This window comes from Phoenix dactylifera, chromosome 16 (genome assembly GCF_051530095.1).
Source record: "Phoenix dactylifera cultivar Ajwa chromosome 16, Ajwa_hap1_PhDact_Kaust_v1.1, whole genome shotgun sequence".
Taxonomy (NCBI): Eukaryota; Viridiplantae; Streptophyta; class Magnoliopsida; order Arecales; family Arecaceae; genus Phoenix; species Phoenix dactylifera.
The window spans coordinates 14,113,175-14,138,528 of NC_143205.1; the positions used below are offsets into that span (position 1 = coordinate 14,113,175).

Genomic DNA, 25,354 nt, shown 5'->3' on the forward strand with positions numbered 1-25,354 from the left:
GTCAGGAACGGGGAAAAGAAAAAAAAGGAAATCATGCAAACAATGAAAACCAAAGGATATAGCTAAACGAGTAAAATTGGTTTTACATCAGCCAGTGATCTTATTTTTTGTTCCTAAAATATATCATTATGCTAATACACTACCAAACCTTGACGTTCTTGGCAATCTTTTGCCATTTCTAGCTAAAAAATTGACAGAATCCAAAAAGTCTTTCATATTTCTTACTTGAGATATCCAACTCTTTCTTTTAATCAGTTAGTTTTACAATTTTTTTTCTTGCCAATGATTATGATCATGTAATTCTTTTTTGTTGTTTTTAGTGGAGATTGGATCCTTTTATTCTTCTGTTTAACAAATTCCATTATATTTTTTTTTGTCATGCCTTTGAATCATCTAACTGTGAGAATGGTCTAAATGGGCTGAAGCCGGCTCTAAATGGGCTGAAGCCGGAAGGCCCAGCCGGCTTCAGCCCAAGCTCAAAGAGCCCGAATAGGGGAAAGTTCCGCTCCGTCTTTCTCGGAGCAGAGTTGCTGCCGAGTCGTGGCCACTCCACGGCACCTGAACTCTCCGTGTTGGCGGAGAGTTAGAATGGCCACCGGCTGTTCTGCAGTGCCGTTGCCAACGATCCCTGCAGACGGCACAACCGCCCTCGAGCCCATCCGCTCCGAGGACCAGTCTCACCAACCACCACAGACTAACATGGGTAAATGCGTACTGCTTTGATAGTCAGAATGCGGTAAAAAACAAAACAATTCTTCTAGCAAGAAGACTGAAGAGATCAACAAATAAACCCAACAACAAATCTAAACATGATCAAGGGAGGATGCAGCAGCGTTGTAGAAATTTCAGCAAAGCATTGACCTTCAGAGTAGCTCAATCCAAACTACTTGTACAGGTACATATCTAGCATACTTTGATAACAATATATCCGATATAACAAGGTGGAAAAAGAGTCCACCCCCCACCCCAAAAAAAAGAAAAAACAAAACAAGAAAAAGGGCAAAAAAACAAGAAAAAAACAAACAAACATAAAATTAACCAACCAACAAGACCATACCTCAGATGCATCTACTACCATCAGATACATAAAGATGCAGAACCAATATCCTGAAAGAACATCTAGAAGCACTTCCTGTGAACAATAGCTGGTCCAGATTCATCATATTCTGCCTTGGATATCCACATCTGCAATGCATTCAAAAGGCCAAGCAAATAGAATCATCAGAGGAGAAAGAAAATAGGGCACCAAGGCAGATCCAAAATTGGAGAGAGAGGACAAATGATAATGGTTTACCTGCTGGAATGTGCTTAGAGAAGCCAAAATGGAACCTCCGATCCAGACGCTATACTTCCTTTCAGGTGGTGCCACCACCTTGATCTTCATGCTGCTAGGAGCAAGTGCAGTGATCTCTTTGCTCATACGGTCGGCAATGCCCGGGAACATGGTGGACCCTCCGCTAAGCACAATGTTCCCATACAAGTCTTTCCTGATATCCACGTCGCACTTCATTATAGAATTGTAGGTAGTCTCGTGGATACCAGGGGTTTCCATACCAATGAGAGCAGGCTGGAAGAGCACCTCAGGGCACCTGAAGCGTTCGGCCCCAATGGTGATGACCTGGCCATCAGGTAGCTCATAGCTTTTCTCAACTGCCGAGCTGCTTTTGGCAGTCTCGAGCTCTTGCTCGTAATCAAGCGCTACATAAGCAAGCTTCTCTTTAATGTCACGAACAATTTCCCGCTCGGCTGTGGTAGTGAAGGAGTACCCCCTCTCAGTCAAAATCTTCATCAGAGCATCTGTCAGATCTCTACCAGCAAGATCAAGCCGTAAGATAGCATGTGGAAGTGCATATCCCTCATAGATTGGGACTGTGTGGCTGACACCATCACCAGAGTCCAGCACAATACCTGGGCAGAGTGAACAGATTGAGCTGATATGGACAAGCATTTGGTAATCAATTTTTAACGTGAAAAAATGAGCCTGAAAGCATTGTTGTCAAGTTTTCATGATGTGTTTTTCGTTGCACAATTTAGACTCTGATAGTTTCAACATGAGAAAAAATTGTTTCTGAAAGCCCAGGAATTATGATCACTTCAGGAAAATCATAACCGAACAAAGGCATGGTGCTAAAACTGCATCAGAGAGATTGAGATCCTAATAAGTTGGTACAATTCTGCATGAGAACAATTGAGATAAAAGAAAGCAAACAGATTGCCATTTCACCTAAATTTGATCAAAAATTTAGACACCAAAAAATTACCACAAATCTAATGATCCCTGGAAATGATGGGTGTAAAACAAGGAGAGGGAATCAGAGCTTAAAAAAGCAGCCAGGAGCATGGTTCACCGTACCGGCCCAAACCGGGCAGTACGGGACGTGCCGTACCATACCAGTTTCGTATGGTACATAATATGGGTGGCACTCGGTATGCCGAAAAAGTTTCATACCATACTATACCGACACTGTGCTAGTGTGGCACCGGTATGGGGTCCAGTACCGAGATAATAAACCTTGGCCAGGAGATTAACTCTTGGTGACTAAGGTAGCAACAGCAAAAGAGAGAAAAAAATGTTGATGCCTAGGGCTTTTTTTTTTGTTTTGGTAAACAATTTTGACCAGTTCTTGGGTAAAAGCATATACAGATGCTCAAAAGACTTTGATTATCCACATAATCATATAGCACAACTAAACAGAATAAATTAAAATTGGCAGACACAAAAAAAATTATGTCCAAGTACCTTAACAGAGGAGATTCAATAACATAACATTCAAATAAAGCATATAACTAAACATACCTGTGGTACGTCCACTGGCATAAAGGGAGAGGACAGCTTGAATGGCAACATACATGGCAGGAACATTAAACGTCTCAAACATTATTTGGGTCATCTTTTCCCTGTTGGCCTTCGGATTCAGAGGGGCTTCTGTGAGAAGAACTGGATGTTCTTCAGGTGCTACACGGAGCTCATTGTAGAAGGTATGATGCCAGATCTTCTCCATATCATCCCAATTACTGACAATTCCATGCTCAATAGGGTATTTCAAAGTCAGAATACCTCTCTTGGACTGGGCCTCATCACCAACATAAGCATCTTTCTGTCCCATCCCAACCATGACACCAGTGTGGCGGGGCCGACCAACGATGCTTGGAAAAACAGCTCGGGGGGCATCATCTCCAGCAAATCCAGCCTATTGCAAAGAAGGATTCAAGGTATTTACACTACGTGAAAACATTAGATGCACCTTCCTCCATTCTTTCCTAAATGTCAGCCCTACAATATGATTTCAAACATATTTCTCACCTTCACCATCCCTGTTCCATTGTCACAGACCAGGGGTTGAATGTCCTCGGCATCAGCCATACTTTACGTTAAACTTGCACACAGCCTATTCATTAGAAGGTTAGAAGTTAAATAATGCTGCAACACTTAGAGCTGGTATATTGGGATGCAAAGAAAGTTCTTGACGCTGGATGACAGGAAATTATGAAGTAGAAGAATATCATAAATTCATATAAATAAAATAAAACTCCAAGAATCATTTCCAGATGTTGTGCACTCATTATCATACTTATCTTTGAGCAACAGTTATTTTATCTGAATCAAGTGAATGAGAATGAACCTTACCTTCACCATTTTCTCAATGTTCCATCTTTGCAAGATAATAGGAATATGATAGAGGAATGCAAAGAACAACAAATAAACATTGCGAGTGACACAAGCTGGATAATATACATTTCACAATTGTGATAAAGCATTATATTAAGCTGAATTAAGTTTTTCATTTCTTTGATATTCAAATAATGTGCCAGCTCTTATCAAGCATAAAAGGCTGCCACTTTGGAACTATGCATGAATAATGATGAATTACATAAAGAAAACAGCTACTGAACTTTTCAAACACCACCCAGAAGCAGATCATGCTCATGCGAACCAAAGGGAAGTTGACAAAACATTCAGAGCTATGTTGTCTTATTTTATTTTTTAGATCAGAACATGCAAAGCTCGAATGACAACAAAAAATGTAAACAGCAACTTCAAAAAAGTGCATCTTTGCACATCTAGATTAAAAATCCAGAATTACTTGGAATAGTGAGGTCATTGTGTTATTTTGGATTAAAAACATGCTCACTGGATGACTCTGTATTTTCCTTTTTGCAACATTTTGCTAATAAAGTGAGGAAATAGGTAGAGATACAAGTACAACCAGAATCCTAATTGAGAACAAAATTGTCAACAAGGTAGCATCCTTTTATTAATCTCATGCAGCTTTTATCCATAATTTAACCAAGAGCACCACCTGCTTATCGAAAGAAAAAGGTACAGCAAAACCAGAAGGTAAATTTCCTTTTAACTTTTGGCATCTCGACAATTCAGATTTCTAGGCATGCAATAATGGTAAAGCAAGGAGTAGGAATCCTGATTTTAGTGCTCTTGTAAAGGAAGGACAGCTACACTGACAGGATATCCTATATTCTAATACCATATAGAAACTTCACCAAGGCATTTCATGAGTACCATCTATTCCTTCCTAAAACAGATATTAGCAACTTAGTATGTTATGAGAACATCGTAACATGTTCCTAATTAAGTAATAAGGCTGGTGCAACTAACTCTGGAATAAGATGGCAGCAAATATGGGTGTAAGCCACTGTATGGAAACCATTTGGTTAAATTGAAAGAGAGATCAGGAGTCCTAACTTCACTAGACCTTGAAATCCAGTCTCAACCTAAGATTTGGAAAAATAAAAATTATTGCCCCCTCCCTAATAACAAAAAAACAATACAATTTTGAGAAAATTTCTTGTTAAGGTATGCATGCAAATTGTTAAGAAATCAGAAATGTAAAGAAGGCAAAATAAAATCTAATAACAGTGAATGGAGAATGAAGAAAGTAAAGAAAACAAGGGGAAAAAAGAAAAGACGGAATCCACCTTGAAATAAATTTTATTCTTAACATTTCATAAAATCTATGTAGAGTCAGCACCTATCATTGATAGATATCTATATCGACCAAACAGGCATAAAATGCTTCTTAATCCTAAGAAGACTTCCAACCAACTTATGCTGACCAAGGCTCCTTGAAAACGATATATTTGCTTAAAAAGGAACACTGTTAAAACTGAACTCGTTGCATTTAGAGTTATTAACTTCCCCACGCAGATGACCTTAAACTCCTGTTAGGTCACAAGTACGAGACCAAGGAAAGGGAGAGGGGGGAGTACTTCAACTTATGGAGCATTTTCTTTTAGGTGCTACTTGCATGCTTGACCTCATCTTCATATTGGCATAGAACTTGAATAGACTTATGGTTCAACCTTCTTGGGTAAGGGCTTCAAATTCTGTTTGCACAATGCACCCTCAAAAGGATGTTATGGAATTCTCTACATATTCTAACTTCAATGGATATAACAATATGACATTGTTAACACAACCATCGTGTGTTGTATCTTAATCAAGGATCTAGATCATTTAAGAGTAGGTTTGCTACAGGTACAGAAACAATACTTGTAATGCTTTCCCAATATAAATTCTGTGAGTGAATTGTGCATTATAAAGTATAGATATTTCTACACTGCTCACAATTAAACCATGATAGGAGGAGTTATTGGAAGCTAGCACTCGATCTCCCTATCAAGATAATTTGCAAGATCCAAATAATACAAAAATTTCCTATTGGTGCAGTTTTCCAAAAGTCAAAAGCAAGTTCAACTTCAATCCTACTAAAGGCTTTTCTATAGGTGAGATTACCACTAAAAGAGTTCACCATTTATATCTAGTAGTACTTTCTTCTACAACTCAAATTGCTATGATCATTTTAAGCAAGAATTTCCTGTCCAGTTATATTACACTTAACCCATTAGATGCATATCTTGCATTTGAGAACTTTAAGTATTAGCCTCTAAGTAGAACAAAGACAACATAATGAATTGCACAAGTTTCTCTTCTATATGCCTTGTTATGACAAATGCAAGCTTCTATTCTACGTGCCTTGTTATGAGACACTACAAACTCTAGTAGATATCCTGAAATTTCCTTGGGACCTTGAGTTTTAAGATTCTTTTAACAGCAATTCAATTATAGTGGGACATAATCTACAGGACTGTTTAATATGCTGCAATACTTCCATCCAATACTAAATACTGATGGATTTTTTTGTAGATGGAATAAGCATGGAATTCACCGTCAAGGACACATATACTATTTGATAAATGGTGGCAAATTATCTCCTATTACATCTTTTGCTTGGAAAACATATCTACCCGAAAGGTTAAAACTTGTGTTATCCTACGAAAAACCACGTACAGTTGATAAACTTTGAAACAAAAAATTGATTGGTCCTTCCATCTGTGTGCTTTGCAAAAAATGATGAAGAATCTTTGGATCATTTATTCCTTAATTGTCCTTTCTCAGCCAGCATCTGGAAACAGTTTTAATGTTGGCTCAACCTACCCAGTTTGCCATGCAAGGTTTTAGCCTATGGACAACTTGGAGACAGCAAATTATCAAGACAAAGATGGGAAAATTAGTTGGGATACTCTAGCAGCTACAACTCGCTGGTCCTTATGGACAGGAAATAATATATGTAATTTCTGCAATTTGGAATCTGATGTGCTAGAGATTATCCATTCTATTTCTGTTTTGAATAACTGGACTGGTCTTGTGGCTCTAAAATATAGAAATATTATCTTTCAATAACTTTTGTAATTTCTTCCAACTTCATCTTTCTTCTTCCCCCTCCAGTTCTCTTCTGTAATCTTCACTCTCATTTACCGAACGAAAGCAATGAGGCCTTTGCCTGACCTTTTCTTAATAAAAAAAAAAAAAAACCTGGTCCAAAAGAATCTTTCAAGTCAATCATTCCCTTCTTGCCTTTAACCATTCTAACAATTAAGGAGACTTATGATTGCTGAAAATGAATTTAAAATCATTAGGTGCAGTGGAAAAAATAAAGACATTATTGACATGTATAAGCATCATATATATCATAATTTATGTCTCATCGCTTTAACTTCCATAAAGATTACAGAATCTAAAAATCAAAGAGAGTAATTCACATCCAAAAATAAATAAACAAAAACATCATGTAAGCAGTACTGGTGTTAAAATAGATATGTATAACAAAAAGACTTCTTCTTTGAATTTTCAAAAGAAAAGTCAAATAGTCACATTCTTTTCAAAATTCAGAATGAAAGATGTATCTTAAAAACCCAAGGTTCTTCCAGGGCAAACAAATGGAGATATGCCTTGATTTATCCTCAAAAAGTGATTAGATTAGCATAGACTTATCACATTTCCATTCTCTTCTCACTTCCCCAGCAAAGCACAACACTAAAACAGTGAAATAAGGTAAATTATAAGGAGTTGCATTCAATAATCCCACTTGTCTTAGGATATTGAGCTCCATCCAAGGTGATATATGCTTTGACTACAATGAATGGAACAATTTCAATATAAAATAAATGTGTACATATATGTATATACATATAAGTATGCACGCATGCATGCATGCATGTAGGTATATGTATGTATAAATGTATGTATACAGAAATGTATGTATGAATGTGTATGTATATGTGTGTGCGTGTGTGTGTTCTTTTGGTTGTTTAAAATCACAACATTTCATACTGACACCAATGACTACAACAGACCAGAAATTCAATATGCATCAGGAACTTATAAGAGGCTTTAAAGCAATTCCTAAGCTAATATTATACTCCTGACAGCAAATCATTGTTCTCATGAATTCAAATGAACCAAATCAACTTTCAAAACCAACCAAGAAAAATCCCAAAAGACTTTCATTTAGTTATTTCCATCTTCAAATTTGTAATATTTAACTAACTCACATCACTGGGAAATGCATTTAGGCATGCTCAGATCATGTTGAATGCGTCCAATCACGCCCAATTAGGAGTACCGCATGCATTCCATGAATTAGTAATCAACTAACGATGCACTCATTGGGATTTAACATAATCTATATATAAATACATGCAAATTATTTTAAAATTATAAAATCCCGAGTCACTTCCAAATCACATTTTCAGGCCCGATCACTTCACTTAATTTCACGACCCTCAATAACATCTCACATATTCCATCCGGCCAAATCTAACCCTAGCCGGAGAGCAGATCAACCTAAATCTATAGCAACAACGTTAAACAATTTTGACATCGATCAACATCATGATCTTAAAAAATTCCAAAATTACCAAAAGAAATTGGGAAAAAAAATCAAAAGTACGTTCCTTCAAGTCATCAATCACAGAGATCCAACAAGACCAACAAAAGATCCGATCCAACCATAAACTAGATCACGCCCGTCAACAGATCCACACAAAAGAACCAGAAAACTCGCCGAAAAATCTGAATCTAAACGATCTACGATTAAAAAACATAAAAACCAAACCCAAGAAGCCGGATCCAGAAAAAGAGTCTACCTTCCGCGACCGCGAAAAGATCGCTGAGGGGTTTCTCCTTCGCTCCGGAATCGGAGGAGAGAGAGAGAGAGAGGAGAGCAGCCGTGTGTTTGAGAGAGAGGACAGCGGAAATGAAACCCACATGAAATGAAATTTTATAATGGGAACCGAGGGAGGCATAAACGGGGGAGGCCATGCGGAGAAATAATCTCGTCATTTATGTTTCCTAAAATGATATTAAACGTTTATTATTGGTATTTTATTATTAATATCGTTTTTCCTTTAAAGGGAAGGAAGGTAGTGGCACTTTATTTTCGTGGCAAGCCTAAGTTTGAAGGGACTACGATATTTCGGACTTCGTTGTCACAAAAGTTGCTTTCAACGTATATATTCAGTCAAATTTCTTGCGTCTAACGACTGTATCATGCTGTCTAAGTACCAAAAGGAACCCAAGTATCATGCCATCAATTTAATTTTGGGTGGATTATCTCTTTGATCGATCCAATCTGCTTAAAATTCACAGCCTAAATAACGTAAATCCTGGCAATTTGACTCAGTAATTGGAGTAGTTTTTAGTTGGATTCGTTGTCAACTTAATCAACCTCCTGGTATTGCCCTTAAAAAAATATTTTATAGGTATCTTGTACATAATATATGTGCTAATTATTTTGACTATATATTATTTAAAATTTGTAAATTATCTTGTATTTCTTGCATATTGTATTTTTATTTTTATTTTATATTATTTATGTTATATATTACTTAGGTATTTTGTGTTGATCTGCAAAGTTAACTCAATATATTGCCCGGCTATAGAAAAAATTATGGTGAATCATGTTCCTATGTTTTAAAACTCTTAGACTTTTATTTTTTAAAAAAATCTTTTCTATAAGGACTAACAAAGTGGTGGTGGTAGACAACAAGATCATTTAGGCAGCTTGGAGAAATACTAAAGTGACCTAGGTTTCAATAATGGGGATATGATATCAGGTTTCAAAATATAATCTAGTTAGCAAAATCTCGCATTTACAAAAAATAGAGTTTGATATCAAATAATTCTTTGTGTATTGATTAGTCATAAGATAGATGATATATTGACCATGTATGACGACATATTGGTTAGAGCTTTATAATTATATATTGAACGGCATGCCATGATATTGGACATCAAATCTTTGTTTACTTGTCATTGTAACTCAAATAATATAATGTAAAATTTACCATCTTGTATACATATACTTACTATTAAATCTGATAAAAAAAGTTCTTCTCACACATTCATTGCAATTAGGATTTCTAATTGAATAAAGGTCTTTTTTTAGTGATTTGACCTGCCTTTCCAATGTAATATTTAATTTTATATATGTTGTATTCTAGGCTTTAGAATCTGTAATTATATCATTAATTTTACTTTATATCATTACTATTGATATTGGATTGCATATGCTGAATGCGTCCGTATTGTAAGACACCAATCTTTGTTTGAAGTGGAACTACACGTAAGATTCCTCTCCATACAATTTGCTGGCAAGTTTACCATGGATACATTTCCCAATTTCTAAGTAATTTAAAACTTAATGGATGCTTACAATAACACTATCTTCTGCTAACTTCATCATTATTTCAAAACATTGATATGAATTAAGAAAATAATATTTAAATAGATAATATATATTTATAATAAAATTATTCAATCATTATGTGCCATCAAGATTCAATATATATATCGTACCATATTAATACCAAACCGATATTTGGTAATAGAAATCGAGAGTTGGTACGTAGAACCGATCCCGTTCCGAAAATATCGGCATTATAGCAGCATATATTAGTATGGTATTTGGTATCAATGTAGCAAATCTTGCAAGTCATCATATGTTGCTATGATATCCATTGTGATACTTTCTAGAATCTTCTTGGATAAATAATAAGCCATTAAATTTTCCATGGCCGTTTTATAACAGTCATAATTGAATTAAAACCCCAGTCACATATCCCAATTCTATGATGTGCCATCCTTTTTGGATTGTATGGAATCTCAAAACACAGCCGTCCAACTGAGCCCTGATCTCAAACAATGGCCGGACCAGTGGTTCTGCGGTCCCAGCGACCGTTAAAGTAACGTTATATAATTGGAGACTTGCTTCAAAAGCTAACCACGAGAAGGCCGAGTGGTCAGGTTGGTGGAGATTTGGGTGATTTAGAGTGGAAGGGGATCAAAGTGGTTTGGGCTGGCAAAAAGGAAGCGTCCAAGCCCCATGCAACCTGAGGAGCACGGAGGGGAAAGATTAAAGTGGACGCCAGGGCGTAGGTGGCACCATGGGCCCACGTCCCCTGCGGAATCCTAGGGCTCGTTTGGTTCGCGGGAAGCATTTTCCTTCCTAGGAATATGATTCCTGGGAAACAAATTCCTAGGAAGAGGATGCCTAGGAAAGTACTTTTGGCATGTTTGGTTGACAATGGGAAAGTGACAAATTTCGAAGGTGCTTATGTTTGGTTGGCCATCCACTTTCCTAGGAAAGTTATATATAATTCCTATTATGCCCTTAATAAAAATTAGGTTTTTAATGCCTCTTTAATGCTTCTTTAATGCTGAAAGGACTTTTTGGGAAAAAGTAAAAATGGAGTGATTCCCGCCTCATGGGAAAGTAACTTTCCCATGTTTCTCATGGGAAAGACTTTCCCATGAAATATGGGAATCACATTCCCATGGGAATATAACTTTCCCTTCTCTCTCCTTTGAAAACTCCAACCAAACAAGAGGCATCTCATTACTTTCCCGTTGACCACACTTTTCCCCCTTCTTTTCCCGCGAACCAAACGAGCCCCTAGTGGCGGACACCAATGATGTTTGCAATTATAACTATGACTTTGTGAGTAAGCTGTCTCAGTTGTTGATGTCATGCTAGATGTTGGATCCAATTGGTACCGAGGTAGGGTAGCAATTTTGGTGGGTTAAGCCAAGTTGTGGTCCGTTTGGCTTAAGGTAGTTTGGATTGAGTTATACTGATTGAAGTCAGATTTCAGATACTTTGAGAGCTGAAAGCTTGGTTACAAAAGTATGGATTAAGTTTTGGCTGGGAGCGCTACCAATAACTTAGGTTAGGCACAAGTTGGATCTGTTAAGGATCCATTATAAAAATTTTGGCAGGGTCAAACAACCCGATTTGTTTGCATAAACCCAAGCTGACTTGAAATCAATTCAAGATTACGAAGTTAAATTTCCATTTCGATCCGGCTTGAGTGAACTTAGCCTGGCACCAATTGAGCCCATGTCAAAGAATTCTGGAAGTACATTTCATGGTCATGTCCTCGGTCCAGTTCTATTTTTCGGTAAATTCAGTCATCTCATCTTCTTTTTGTTGATGATGATTGCATGTCAATATTTGAGCCCATGAGTTAGATTAGAGAGAGTTCAAGGAGGTGGTGCAGGAATATTTCTTGCATTAGCAACTTCAAATACCCCTTCAAAATCCTCACCTGCTTGGAAATCCTTAAATCCTTTGTCCGATTAGGGAAATAAATTGCAGGCCAATTCAGAAGGTCAATTGGTACCATCCGGACATTAATGGTGTACGCCCTGCATTTGTCTCCAGAAATGCCTTGCAACGTTCAACTCCCCAGCAATATGGCCAAGGTTGATAAAGTGATCGCCAGTTCAAGTGAGTAGGATATCAATTTATTGGTAGGTTATTTCCTTAATGTCATGGTACGGATCATTTCGCTAATTCCTATTTATTCAAGTGGCAGTTTGGATCAACATTGTTGAGGTGAAATAGAACCAAAGTCTCCATTTCGAGAAGCACAGTCGGTGGGGCGATTCCTTTGTTCTTCCTTTGATGATTTGCTTGATACAGAAAATAGAAAAAGAAAGTTGGGTGACTTTAAGATTTATCTTAGATAATTAAATGATGAAATTTGATCATATCATACACAAAAAAAATATATAGTATTGATTCATTATTTTATTTTAGCATTTGTAGCATAATTGTTGATACAAGCATCAGCTTAGTATACAAATCACATAAGCCAAGCAGAAATGGCATATTATGTATACTAATATCACTTTGTCTTTAGCCCTACTTATAACCAACTCAACCTATGATATAAATTTATCATCATGCTATAGTCTCAAGTTGTATGTTTGCAATCAAGATTCGCCGTCTTGATACTAGACCCCATACCAATGCCATATTAGCACTATATCAGTACGGCACAGAGTCATCGAATATCGCTTTGCCACCCTTGCCGCATACCAATACCAGTACTGAATCAGTACAGTATGGCATGCTTCATTTCGCCCGAATCAAGCTAATAGGCTAGATATAATGATTTCAATTCTTAAAAAAGAGTAAATTTATAAAAAAAAAGTTCCGAGATAGTTCGAATAACTAAATTAGAAACAAAATAACAAAATTAGAACATATGAGCTATCTAACACAAACAATAGAATTTTCCCGCAAAGTCACTCGGCCATCCTCCTTTATTAAGGAGAGCTAAGAATAATGGTTTGACATGTTAGGGTTTTGGATTACTCTTGGAATCTAATGTCCCGTCCAAGGTCAAAAATTATTGGATCGTTTTAGTGTCTTTGTTCATTGAGACAATCACTCAAACACCAATATGCGCAATGTTTTGCCTCGGGAGTTCAATAACCAAAATGACCACCTCTTGTTTGATGTATGGCTCGCAAGAAAGTGATCCATCGCCAAACCATCCTCCATTGCTTTCACAAGAACTAATTGTTAGCAATAGCTTCCAAGACTCTTCAAGACATACCCTTCCTTCCTATAATTCTAAGGATCTAGTTTTGTCAATACTAGATATGGAGCCCTTTCTCCTTATCTAATTGGAGCAGATAAAATTGGCAAAGGGAGCAAATTTAAATTCTTCCACTGATCAAATATTTATTACTAGAATAACAAAATACGAACAAAAACTAAAGAAAAATAGAAATGATATCAATTGAATGATCGAATTTGAACAAAAAAAATAGCCTAATTGGATCCATGAAAAGGAGATGTACTTAAGCCTACTAGATCAGCCTCAGGGAGAAAGGGAGAAGCCCCCTTCCTCTCAGCCAATCTGAAGAGCAAAAGCTAGACGTTATTCTCCGAGCAAAACAACACCTCCAGTGCCAGTGGATTGGGCAAAGGGGCTGCCTGATTCATTGCTCGACAACGCATGAATCCATAAATACCAAAACAATAACAAAACGAAACAAATCGAGCAAAATTCTTAAAGCTAAGGAGAGAATGATAGCGTAACAAAGACCAAAGAGCAGCCCAAAAGACCTTCAATCTGGAAAAGTTGTGGCTGCGATGATTTTTTTGAAGCTTTGAAACGTTGAAACCCACAGCCATGGGTTGAAATGAGAGCCATCGGAGGTATATATACGAGCGAGTGCCGAAACCCTAATGGCCTACTTGATTGAAATGACCTACGTACCCTCTCCCTGAATCCGCACCAACTGTAAACCTAACCCTCCCTTGGCTGGTTCCGGCCAACGGTTAAGATTGGGCTGGGTTTGGTCAGCATTTTGACCCAAAATTGGAAAGGGTCAGGTCTGGTTTGAAGCTTCCACCTTAGTGGAGCCATGAGAATTAAATTTTATCTAGGTCAGGCCAGATTGGGTCAGATTTGAATGGAGAATGGATTCTAATTCACTGTTATATGGAGAAGAGGTGGGAATAGGTTGGTTTAGGCCGAGCAAGTCCTCACTTGGCGTCGAGTCCAATTGTCAAAGTTGAATTGGTTTATTTGAGCATTTGGCTCGACATGAACCTGAGATGAACCCAACTATTGCTACCCCTGCCTTGAAGTTGTAGCTGGACCACCATGAGTACAATTTGGAAGATTTGAATTAGGTCGATCATCGAAATCTAACATGGCTAAACAAAATACAAACCCTGAGGTGAACCTTATACCAAAAAAAGAGTGAACTTCAACATGGTCCTACTCCAAAAATTTTAACCAGACATATGATTGGATTAGATCAGCTTAAATTGCAACAATAGGAACAAAGCGAGCAAGACTTCTATAAAGTAGTCATATGAAATCGTTCTTGTATTGGATAAGAATCATATCTATTTATTCACAAAACAGAAGAAATTAAGCCAAGTTACAAGTACAGATCCTGCATATAATACCATATAGAAACTGTGCATGGCATGCCTCTAACTTGTGACCTTTCAAGAAAAGGAACAAGACTATAGCAGAGGTTTAGACCAGGTAAGTTATATGCTCTTGTTATTAATTTAGATATGAATACATTTTGACCTAACCACTGGTCCTTACCCGTGTGCAAGCTCTAAATAACATGTTATGCCGTTATGACGGACAACATTTGTTTCAAAAAATATTATCTTTAATTTTTATATCTAAACAATTTTATTCTAATCTGTTATGATATATTATAGTAATAGAAAATGAACAAAAATAATGATATTTTCTTTCCATTTTGTAAATAAAAAAAATATTTTTAGATTATACAATCATTTTTAAAGAAATGGTATATAAAATTTAAATTTTTAAAATTATGTTTTTATATACAAATACATTTTCAACTAATAATAATTATTTATGTTATCATATATTATTACTACTAAATAATATATTACAATGATTACTATTTTTCTTTGCCATACCTATTGCTTAAGGAGACTGTATAATTATTATAGTATTTATTTTTTTGAGATAAAAAATGATTAATATCTACTTTTTATCTTATACTCTTCCCATTATCTCTGTACATTAAAGGATGTGTTTAACCAGAATTGAATCTCTATCAATTATATCAAGGAAATGCTTAGAATCCTGCAATTGAAGTTGCATTGTGACTCAACTAGCATTGACTTATGTTACAATACTTGACTTATAAGAAAGCTTACTTCTTGTGTTTGGAGGAAAGTCTAAGAAAAAGAGAGATCTCGTATATATATTCCATCGAACATCTTGTGTTTGGATGTTGAGTCAGAACACTTACGTACATAGAAATGAGAGTATTCTGAATAAAGAGATCGACGTCAAAACTGCCGATGGCAAAGGCTTGGGCATGTATGTGGGTGCCCTTAAGGAGAGAATGAGTGACGGGTGAGGCTGCAGGCCTTGAGAAGCATGAGGAAGATGAAGGAGAGACGAAGTGGGTGTTAAAGAAGGTGAATAGCGGCTCAGAGATAGAAAGGATCGGCGATAGTGGAGGAGGAGGAGGCGGAATGGAGGAAAGGAAAAGAAAAGAAAGAAAAATTCTTTTTCTAAAATTAAGAAACATACTCGAGCGTTTATCTTATTCCACAACAACGAAAGCACTTTTTCGTTCTTTCATATACTAGGAGATTTCTTCAAGTTAACCTAACACAAGATAGTTTTAACTTGGAATCTAATGAGTAACTCAACCTACTATATAATTTGAGTTGGAGACATCCAACAAGTAGGCTAGCTTGTACTTGCAACTTGAGGTAACAAGCTATTTAAAGCTCTGTAGTTAAAGTTGCACTAGTGGTCAAATTATAAGAAAGTTCACTTCTTGCATTTGAAGGAAAGTTTGGGAAAAGAGGGCTGTCTCTGGTAGTATACAAAAAGATGAGGGTCTTCTGAATAAAGAGGTCGATGTCGAAGCCACTAGTGGCAAGGGCTTGAGCATGGACCTTGGCGCTGATAGGGAGGATCAAATGGTGATGTAGACTTGGAGGATGGTAGTGAAGGTGAAAAGGAGGAGCAGAGGAAGTGGGTAGTGGTGGGGGAGGAAGAGGTGAGGTGAAGGAGAAGGGTGGCATGGTGAAGTATGAGATAGGTAGGGCAATTTATGATGCAACCCATCAACCCAACATGCAAATGACCTATTTTAAGTAGGTTTGGTTTGACATAAATAGGTTTGCGTTATAAATTGATCAACCCTTCCAATCCTGTTTATTAAATAGATTAGGTTCAAGTTTAGACTTTTGACCTCTTAACCCATATAATAATTGGGTCAGGTCATGACCTCACTCATTTAACTCCTTTAAGACCTATTTACCCTATTTAAAACCTTCTTAATCTATTTTTGTCCTGTCTAACTTGACTTGCTTAACATATTTAATCTATTTAAATCCATTTAATTTATTAAAAACCCACTTAATTTGTTTAACTTGACTCGACTTATTTAGTAAACGGATTATATGGGTAGGGTCCTATTACATATGTAATAAGCTACTCATCGTATTGTACAATTTTAGCTGCAGGCATCTAAACTTGCATCTTGAGTTGCATGTGACTCTATTTACAATACTCTAGATCACATTGTTTTTGTTTGCAAAATGTAAGAAATAAAATGAAATAGGGTGAACAATATTTAGAATGAAACCCCTTTATTTTACACCTGGGAACCCCACCCTCTAATTTCATCAAAATTAACTTTGATGGCAGTGTGAAGAACAAGAGTCGGATTGGTGAAGCAGATTTTATTATTAATAATTTCAAGGCAGCTTTTGTTGTAGTAGGAGGCTCTCATCTCCATGATGTTGCAATCTCACTAATTGAATTAAAGGCTGAAGGGTTATATCCTATCATTGTTCTATATGTAGAGCATATTATGTTGGAAGGGGACTCTAGAACAATTATATTCTGGATTATGACAGAAAAACTTCTGCAGGAGCCTATTCATCCATTATTGCTGGGTATTTTTTGATTAAAATCGAGTATTACATTTTATATGGCAAAACATATATTCAAAGATGCTAACAGAGAAGCTAACTACATGGCTTCTTTTGTTGCTAATCATAGTGGATCCAAATTGTTGAAAATCTCATCTGTGGTTATTTTCGAGATCTATTGGTGGCTGATGCAAGTATGTGGCTATGAAGGCATATGCAAGTAGGTGGCTACGAACACTACAACAAAAATAGGCTAACCTGATACTTTTTAAAGCCTATACCATTGCTTATAAACGTCAGTAATTTTTTCGCCGACATTTTTTAAAGAGTCACAAAAGCGTCGGTTAGGTGGGGGTGGGAAAAAAAAATTGCCGACGCTTTATAAAAGAGTCGCTGACGGCGTGAGCTTTTAGCGATGTTTTTTAGTGTCGCTAAAAACCGACGCTTATAAGCGTCGGGTAGTTAGCGACGGTTCAAAGCGTTGGCTATTAATCTTTTATATTTTTTAAAACAACGCTTTAAAGCATCATTGTAATAATTTTTTAAAAAAAAATAATTTAATTTTTTTCCTCTTTTAGTAAGCTATAAAGGTCATTGAAAAATTTGCAGAGATCATCCTCCCAGTACCGTGGCGCCTTCCCATTTAGCAAACTCAAAATAATATTACATTTCTGGCTTCAGATAAGATCAATAGTTATGCATAGAAATTAAGAGAAAATATAAGAAAATAAATGAAATGGCAATAACCATCGGAAGGAAATCGACAAATGAATTATTTGCCAACTTCATCTGGAAGGAAATCGGCAAATGAATTGCTAATTTGAATTCAAAATCTAAGAAAAAAAATTAAGATGTCCCTAATAGAAGAAGGATGACGGCCATTGGAGAATGCGATGCTCATTGCCGGAGGTTGTGGTGCCTATCATATGTTGCCACGCTCGGGACTCACCATCAGTCGGCTGCCATAGAGAATACAAGAGAAAAAAAAAAGAGGAAAAAAAAGAGACAAAGAGATAAGAGATTAAACCTGAAGGTGATGGCGATGTCGTTCCCAAATTTCTCAAGGGTCTTATCCATGATCTCGAGAGAAGCGTTCTCGAGCTCTCTCGCCAGCTGATCATAATCCACCTTCTCTTCCTCCTCCCTCCCCTTCCCCTTCTCCTCCACCACCACTTCCGCCATCGTAGCCAGCACTACCGCCAGCAGCGCCACGGAGTTGTTCCTCCAGGTAGGCTCCACTACATGGAGCGGCTTCATGGCCCGTCGCCTCCGGAAAGGACAGTTGAGCATCAACGGCATGATTAATGCCTCCAGATGCCTCACGGATCCAATTAGGCCAGCTACGCCAAGAACCATCTATCTCAAAAAACCAAAAGGCGAAGAAAATTGGGAGAAAGAAAATGCATCTCTAGCATCGCAGGAGATGAGCGAATGTGAAGAGATTGAACTGGAAATCGTAGCAGCAGATGCCATTAGAAGAGATTTGGTTTTAAGCATCGTCCGGGTTGGAAGGGGGCAGCTGGAGGAGGGGGGCGGCCTTATCCATCGGTTCGGCCGACCGAACCGCCAACGAGAACCCGGCCTAGGCCGATCCAAAGTCGTAGAGCTTCGGGTCGAGTCGGCCATCGAGGATGACGTTCACCGCCGTGATGTCGCCATGGACGATCGGGAGTTCGCCGGACCCCTCGTGGAGGTACTCCATGGCGCCGGCAACCTCGTGTGTGATCCGCATCCTCTGCGCCCATGCAAGGGCGCCGCCGCCGTAGAGTTTCTCGTGGAGGCTTCCACTTGGTACGTACTCCAACACTAGAATCCCTTCCTCTGCAAATCGAAAAAGGCAAACCCCAATCTGGACTCAGAGGTGGTGAGAGTTGGCTTGAGGGGAGCATCTTAAAAGTGTTAGGGATTTTGTTCGGAAGGGGAGGGGTGGGGATTTTGTTCGGGAGTGGGGTAGTGTCCGACGACCCTTTTAAGCGTCGTCTGGCTCAAGTGGTGTACGACGACGCTTAAAAGCGTCGTCTTAAGTTACTTTTAATATGTTTAGAAAAAAAATTTGTGTTAAGTGAAGGATTTAGTATGTTAGTTTCTGAAGTGTCGTCTACTGTTTTACTCTTTGGCGTCCGACGAGCGTCGTCTTATAAATTTAGTTCTATAATGCTAATTAGCTTCGTCTTAGTTTCATCCCGCCCTAGCTACTAAAAAATGTCGGTAAATTTTGGTGCACTTATGAAATTGCTGATACGGCTTTCGTACGTCAACACATAAGAGTCGGAATAGCCTATTTTTGTTGTAGTGGGAGAAATGCCTGCCATATAAAAAAAAAAACTTTTTGTTTACGTCAAATGAAAAAAAATACTTCATAATTTAACGGCAATAGATAAATGCAGACAGGCGTCGTTCTAAAGCGGGCCCCACTTTTCTCAAGTTTGCACAGCCGCCGCATATTCCAGGGGAAATCCAGCCGCCACCGTGGCGAGATAAAAGACCTCCCCCCCCCCCCCCCCAAAAACCTACCAAACGGGATACATCGAACCTGGACGCCTTCTAGCCTCCTCGCGCCTCTTACCAAACCCGTTACATCGAACCTGGACGCCTTCTAGCGTTCTCGCCCGTCCTATAAATACGGAGGTCCTAGTTCCGCGTTCGTAAATCGACTCTGTCGGATACTCCGAATTTTTCGTATTTTTCCTGCATTCTTAGAAAACCCAGAGAAAAGAGAAGGGCTCTCGCCGATGGCTCCCGGAATGGCCATCGCCGATCCGGCGTTAGGGAAGCTAGGGTTTGGCTTCGAGCTGAGGCAGGCCGCGGCGGCGGCGGAGGAGGTGGAGGAGCTGCGACGGAGGAACGAGGAGCTGGAGAGGGAGCTTAGGGAGAAGAGGGCCAGGGAGGAGGAGATGACGAGGGAATTGGAGAGGACGAGGGCGCAGTTGAGGGTGGTGGAGGAGGCGGAGGAGCGGCTCTGCGTTCAACTGGGGGAGATCGAGGCGGAGGCCGTGGTAGAGGCGAGGGATTACCACCGCCGGATCAACGCGCTCTCCGACGAGCTCGAGGAAGCCCGCAGGATTCTCGGCTCTTCCTCCTCCTCGTCGCCATCGGCGTCCCACCGCCGGCTTCTCGTCGGCGTGGACGGATGGAACTAAGAGAATAAAGAAACAGAGCAAATGAAAGGAGGAAAGATAAGTTGCTTAAAAATTTAAGACCTAAAAAAATGTTCTGTTCTTTTTATTGTATTATATATATACTGGAAGAAGATACAAGAATTTTTCTTATTTCTTTTTTTTTTTTTTTTGCGCAAATTTGTTCTGTTAGTCAGATGTAACCGAGTGAATTCAAATCCCAAATATATTTCTTTTTCTCTGTTATTGGTGTTTTAGTTTATCAAAAAAAAAAAAAACCGTCTTTTGGCGATGGAAAAGCGTATTACGTGGTGGGGAATTGTTGGTTCTCGTACTTTTGGTTCAAGAAATGATAGATGGACGGTTGCGATTGCTTGGGAGCTGCGTTAAGAGCAGGGAAACCGAAAATGAAATGGATCGGCTGCTGGGATGGTTGGACCCAAGGATGATGTTCATTTGGAAATTGGATTTGCAAAGCTTCATTAATTATTTATTTATTAATTTATTTATGTATTTGATACAAGGATGAGGCTATCCTCGTAGCAAAAACTTTACCGTCTTAGGCATCATAATATAAGGCCGGTGGAAATAAGGTAGATGACACCCTGTAAGCATATTTCGCAATTGAATCTACTCTTGGTTTCCTTTTTTAATTTTATTTTTTATTGATAAAAATGGTAATTTATAAAGCTCTAACATGAGTACATCCTGCCAAATCACGAGAAAGTAAAGAATATAGAAAGGAGGGAGCGTCTATTACTGAAGTTCAAAGGACCTCCCCGGCATGCCGGGCAACAAAAGAGGCGATGCAGTTTGCAGGCCGGTTCGCCTCGAACATATGTGCTGTCTGAAAATCGTCCATCTCCTGAGCCAGTCTACGGATCTCGCGGATAAGGGGATGACCATTACCATACCTGTCCACTCTCCAAATCCAGTCGATCACTACTGATGAATCCCCCTCCAGATGCACCCGTTCAGCACCAAGTACCTGCCTCGCATAAGATAAGCCCTCCCACGCTGCCCAGATCTCTGTCCCAACAACGGTAAATCCTGACGTATGGCGACCACCAGCTGCTACTAGTGTGCGAAAGGAATCTCTAATCACAAATCCTACATCTCCAGACACACCATCCACCGATATGCAGTCGTCAAAGTTCATTTTGAGATGACTAAAGGGTAGGGGCACCCAAAAAACTAGGGCAAACCTCGTTTGCCTCGTGGTAGATATGGGTCGTCTGAAACGCAAACAAAATTTACTGCCAATTAAAAATATCTCTGATCGAAAGATGGTCTGCATGCCTGCAAGTGTGAGAAAATTTTATTCAATTAATCACTATTGCCGGGTCTCCTTCAATCCAAATTTTTTGTGCTTGAAACAATAGTAATACTGTGCCAATTCCCAGCCAAGCTACTACTAGCTCTGCATGTGGAACTGTAACTTTATTAAGTCTTTTGCCATAAGCAAATAACATACTGCTTTGTTTGTTCCTTATTACAAATCCTGCTGCAGCATAATTATTGGAAACTGATTGTTCAAAATATTTTGCAAAGCTTCATTCAAAAGTCAATCCATCCATACATTACATATCAATCGATCAGCTTAATGGACCAACTTAGGGAGCAAATTTCTCATGAACATTTGACCAGAAATTTATGATAACCCTGGTGGTGAAGGGAGACAAGAAGCTGCACTTGAACCTTAAGTATGAGAGGTTTGGTCCATATCACACATCATGTCCATCTCATAACAATGATAATTCGACAGATTCAAAGCACGTGTTACATATTATTATAGTGGAGCCTCCAATGATTTCTTAAAGGGCTTGTTTGGTTCGTGGGAAAAGAATGAGAAAAAAGTATGATCAATGGAAAGGTAATAGGATGCCTCTTATTTGGTTGAAGTTTTCAAAAGAGAGAGATAGAAAAGTTGTATTTACATGAAAATATGATTCTCACGTTTCATAAAAAACTCTTTCTCATAAAAAAAATATAGAAAAATTATTTTTTCATAAGGCAGGAATCACTTTTTTTTATTTTTTCCTAAAAAGATCCTTCAGTATTAAAGACGCATTAAAGACCTAATTTTTATTAACGGTATAATAGGAATTACACATAACTTTTCTAAAAAAGTGAATGGTCAACCAAACATAAACACTCTAAAAATCTATCACTTTTACATGTTTAACCAAACATGCTAAAAATACAGTTTTAGATTTTTTTTTTGGAAAAATTTTTTTAAAAATTATATTTATAGAAGAAAAAATATTTTCTGCGGAACAAACGAGCCTAAAGTAGGAAACCTAATCTTTGTACCTTCACTAGTCTACTTCTGGGCCCTTGGGTAGCAAGGGCAGCCCCCTTCTGAGCACCCATCTTCATTGCTTTCGGCTCATAAGGCTGCAACAGCTATGCGTGCGAGACTTTTAACAAGCGGAGCGTCATCCCTGACGTGGATTTATTCCCATCCTTACGGTTAGCAGCCCCCGTTTGCGACTGTCCTAGCGCTTGCAGCTTACTTCACCCTTACGCTAGTTTTCACAAGCTTATTATTTTCAGTTTTCATTCTATATATTTCTACTATAATCAAGTACAATACTATTATAATAGAATATAAAGAAAAAAATAACAATATTATCCTTTCAGTCAGTTTTATAAATGAAAATTGTTGTTTCTAGATCATACTTTTTAAAATTTTGGAAAAAAACAAATATTTTATAATAATATTCATTATTTATGTTATAACATATTATTACTAAATAATATATCATAATAATTATTATCTTTTTTCTTTGACGTGTGATAATTATATTATATTTTTTTTTTGAGATAAGAAGGGATTAATTTTCACCTTTTATCATGTAATAACCATGTTTTGAAGCAATGTTGAACTCCATCAACTATATTATTCTAATGTTGGCTAACTGCCCGTATTGCTTTTCTTTTATTTTTTGTTGTTGTTTTTATTTGCGATCTAAGTAATAAAATCAACTAAAATTGACATTATTTATGATGGAAATCTTTTGTTTTACGTGCAACTCCGTCAAAAAAAAAAGTACGATGAGGAAAACTTAACGGCACCTTAGACGGACGCCGTTCTAAGGCGGGCCCCACTTCGCTCCAGTTTCCGAAGACGCCTCCTTGGATGGCAGCGTGCTTCGTGGCGAGATAAAGACCCCTCCTTGAATCCTTCAACGACCAGATACATCGAACCTGGACGCCTTCTCGCCTCCTCTCACCTATCAATAAATCCGGAGGCTGGAGCTCCGTGTTCTCTAACCAAGTCGATCGAATCCCCCGGAATTCTTCGTGTTTTTCCCGCATTCTTAGAAAAACCAGAGAGCAGCGAAGGACGCTCGCCGATGGCTCCCGGAATGGCAATCACCTATCCGGCCTTCGGGAAGCTAGGTCTTGGCCTCGGGCTGAGGCCGGCGGCGGCGGCGGCGGAGGAAGAGGTGGAGGGGCTGCGGCGGAGGAACGAGGAGCTGGAGAGGGAGGTGAGAGAGAGGAGGACGGGAGAGGAGGAGATGAGGAGGGAGTTGGAGAGGTCGAGGGCACGGTTGAGGGCGGTGGAGGAGGCGGAGGAGCGGCTCTGCGTTCAATTGGGGGAGATCGAGGCGGAGGCCGTGGCCCAGGCGAGGGATTACCACCGCCGGATCAAGGCGCTCTCCGACGAGCTCGAGGAAGCCCGCAGGATTATTGGCTCGTCCTCCTCGCTGTTGCCGTCGGCGTCCCACCGCTGACTCCTCGTCGGCTTAAAGAATAAAGAGCAGAGCAATTGAATGGAGAGATCAACAAATAAAAAAGTTCTGTTCTTTTTGTTGTACTCTTTAATGGAAGCGGTGACCCGAATTTTTCTTCTGTTTTTTTTTTTTTTTGTTGGTGCGAATTTGTTTTCTTACTGAGATAAGATTGAATCAATAGAACAGAGTGAATTATAAATCTCAATCTATTCCTTTTCTCTGTTTTATTGGTGTTTTTTTTTAAAAAAAAAAAGAAAATCCGTTTCCTAGCAATGGAGAAGCGTATTATTTGGTGGGAATTGTTGGTTTTTTTCGGTTGAACAACATGAGAGATGGACGGTTGCGATTGCTTGCGAGCTGCGTTATGATCAGGGGAAGCTAAAAACGAAATGGAGCTGATGCTGGGATAGACGGACCCAAGGATGATGTGGCTTTGGACTTGCAAATCTTCGTTTAAACGTCAATCCATTATTATATTACATATCAATTTAGCTGAGTAGATTTTAGATGGACAAGGTCTTAAATTATTCCAGCTGGTATCAGAATCGCACGGATTTATTAAAACTGACTATGGATCAATCATGATATGACCTTTTACACTGACGAGGACGCCAGAAAAAACAATACGAACATGTGTTTAGCCTATTTGAACTAAGTTTCATATAAAAATTTTAAAAAAACAAACACAAACAAAATTAAGCTCCTCAAATTATAGTCTAGAATTAATTGTTTTATTAGAGTCTTGATGCTCGGGATATTGTGGGGGAGAAGGAGAAATCAAAGCAGTCATCTTCCTTTCAATTTCAAACTGAATAAGGAGATAAACTACTACATAAAGCAGGTTTCTCATGGAACTACTTTGTATCATGTACCTTACCATGGAAGAGAAACACCAAGCTGCAAAACAGTTTACCATAATTGATAAAGGATTATATAATCAATTTCCTAAAATCACAAGCTAAAAATAGCCTATTCATCCTTTTATTTATCAAAGGCGTACGTGACAGAAGTTCATTGAAAAATGGAAGGGGAAACAGACCGGTCATCTCACTCTCAACTCTGAATTGGAAAAAGGAGGGGAAAACCTCTCTATTGGAGAAGGATATGAAGACCAACTACTTGGAATTCTACTCTTCTCGTTGTGACACAGTTTTTGCCCTACTTTAAGAAACGAAATGAGTGATGCACCAACCAATAAGGAACTTGTTTAGATAAAAGAGAGCAATTTTGAAATTACGCACAGTAGCTATCATACACGAAATAATAAAACGTTATTTTTACTGCTTTAGTACGTCAACATTACTTCTAACATTAATATTAAGTATTGTCAACATGTGCATACAATAGCTTTTTCTTTTTTAACTGACATAAAAGACCTTCTAAGCTGCTACATCACTGTCAAATTATTTGCTAAGTTGATAACACAAAAACAATTATGTCAACA

General features: G+C 38.3%; 3 protein-coding genes and 1 non-coding gene across 4 annotated transcripts; 2 read left to right on the forward strand and 2 right to left on the reverse strand.

Annotated features, from left to right (window-relative positions):
- Window positions 1-834: 834 nt before the first annotated feature.
- Window positions 835-8,620, reverse strand: LOC103720863 (actin-2). The gene is made up of 5 exons (XM_008810805.6): window positions 8,446-8,620; window positions 3,305-3,389; window positions 2,798-3,191; window positions 1,295-1,908; window positions 835-1,185 (listed from the first exon to the last, which is right to left on the reverse strand). Exons 2-5 carry the CDS (start codon window positions 3,362-3,364, stop codon window positions 1,120-1,122), a joined length of 1,134 nt encoding a protein of 377 aa, XP_008809027.1. The 5' UTR covers window positions 3,365-3,389; window positions 8,446-8,620; the 3' UTR covers window positions 835-1,119.
- Window positions 8,621-13,443: 4,823 nt separating this feature from the next.
- On the reverse strand, window positions 13,444-13,588 carry LOC113463632 (small nucleolar RNA snoR77). The gene has a single exon (XR_003388254.1). It is a non-coding gene; the product is annotated as a small nucleolar RNA snoR77 (small nucleolar RNA).
- Window positions 13,589-19,564: 5,976 nt separating this feature from the next.
- LOC103720864 (protein RESPONSE TO LOW SULFUR 3-like) lies at window positions 19,565-21,284 on the forward strand. The gene has a single exon (XM_008810806.6). It carries the CDS (start codon window positions 19,787-19,789, stop codon window positions 20,192-20,194), a length of 408 nt encoding a protein of 135 aa, XP_008809028.3. The 5' UTR covers window positions 19,565-19,786; the 3' UTR covers window positions 20,195-21,284.
- Window positions 21,285-23,418: 2,134 nt separating this feature from the next.
- LOC103720865 (protein RESPONSE TO LOW SULFUR 3) lies at window positions 23,419-24,115 on the forward strand. The gene has a single exon (XM_008810808.6). It carries the CDS (start codon window positions 23,530-23,532, stop codon window positions 23,908-23,910), a length of 381 nt encoding a protein of 126 aa, XP_008809030.2. The 5' UTR covers window positions 23,419-23,529; the 3' UTR covers window positions 23,911-24,115.
- Window positions 24,116-25,354: the final 1,239 nt, after the last annotated feature.

What these genes read in the sequence shown, in the direction of transcription:
- LOC103720863 (XM_008810805.6), bottom strand. Translation starts at nt 3,364, where the DNA reads ATGGCTGATGCCGAGGACATTCAACCCCTGGTCTGTGACAATGGAACA. An exon ending in TGCCAGTGGACGTACCACAG is followed by an intron (nt 1,909 to 2,797) that starts GTATGTTTAGTT and finishes CACTCTGCCCAG; the next exon opens with GTATTGTGCTGGACTCTGGT. An exon ending in CTCTAAGCACATTCCAGCAG is followed by an intron (nt 1,186 to 1,294) that starts GTAAACCATTAT and finishes AATGCATTGCAG; the next exon opens with ATGTGGATATCCAAGGCAGA.
- LOC103720864 (XM_008810806.6), top strand. Translation starts at nt 19,787, where the DNA reads ATGGCTCCCGGAATGGCCATCGCCGATCCGGCGTTAGGGAAGCTAGGG.
- LOC103720865 (XM_008810808.6), top strand. Translation starts at nt 23,530, where the DNA reads ATGGCTCCCGGAATGGCAATCACCTATCCGGCCTTCGGGAAGCTAGGT.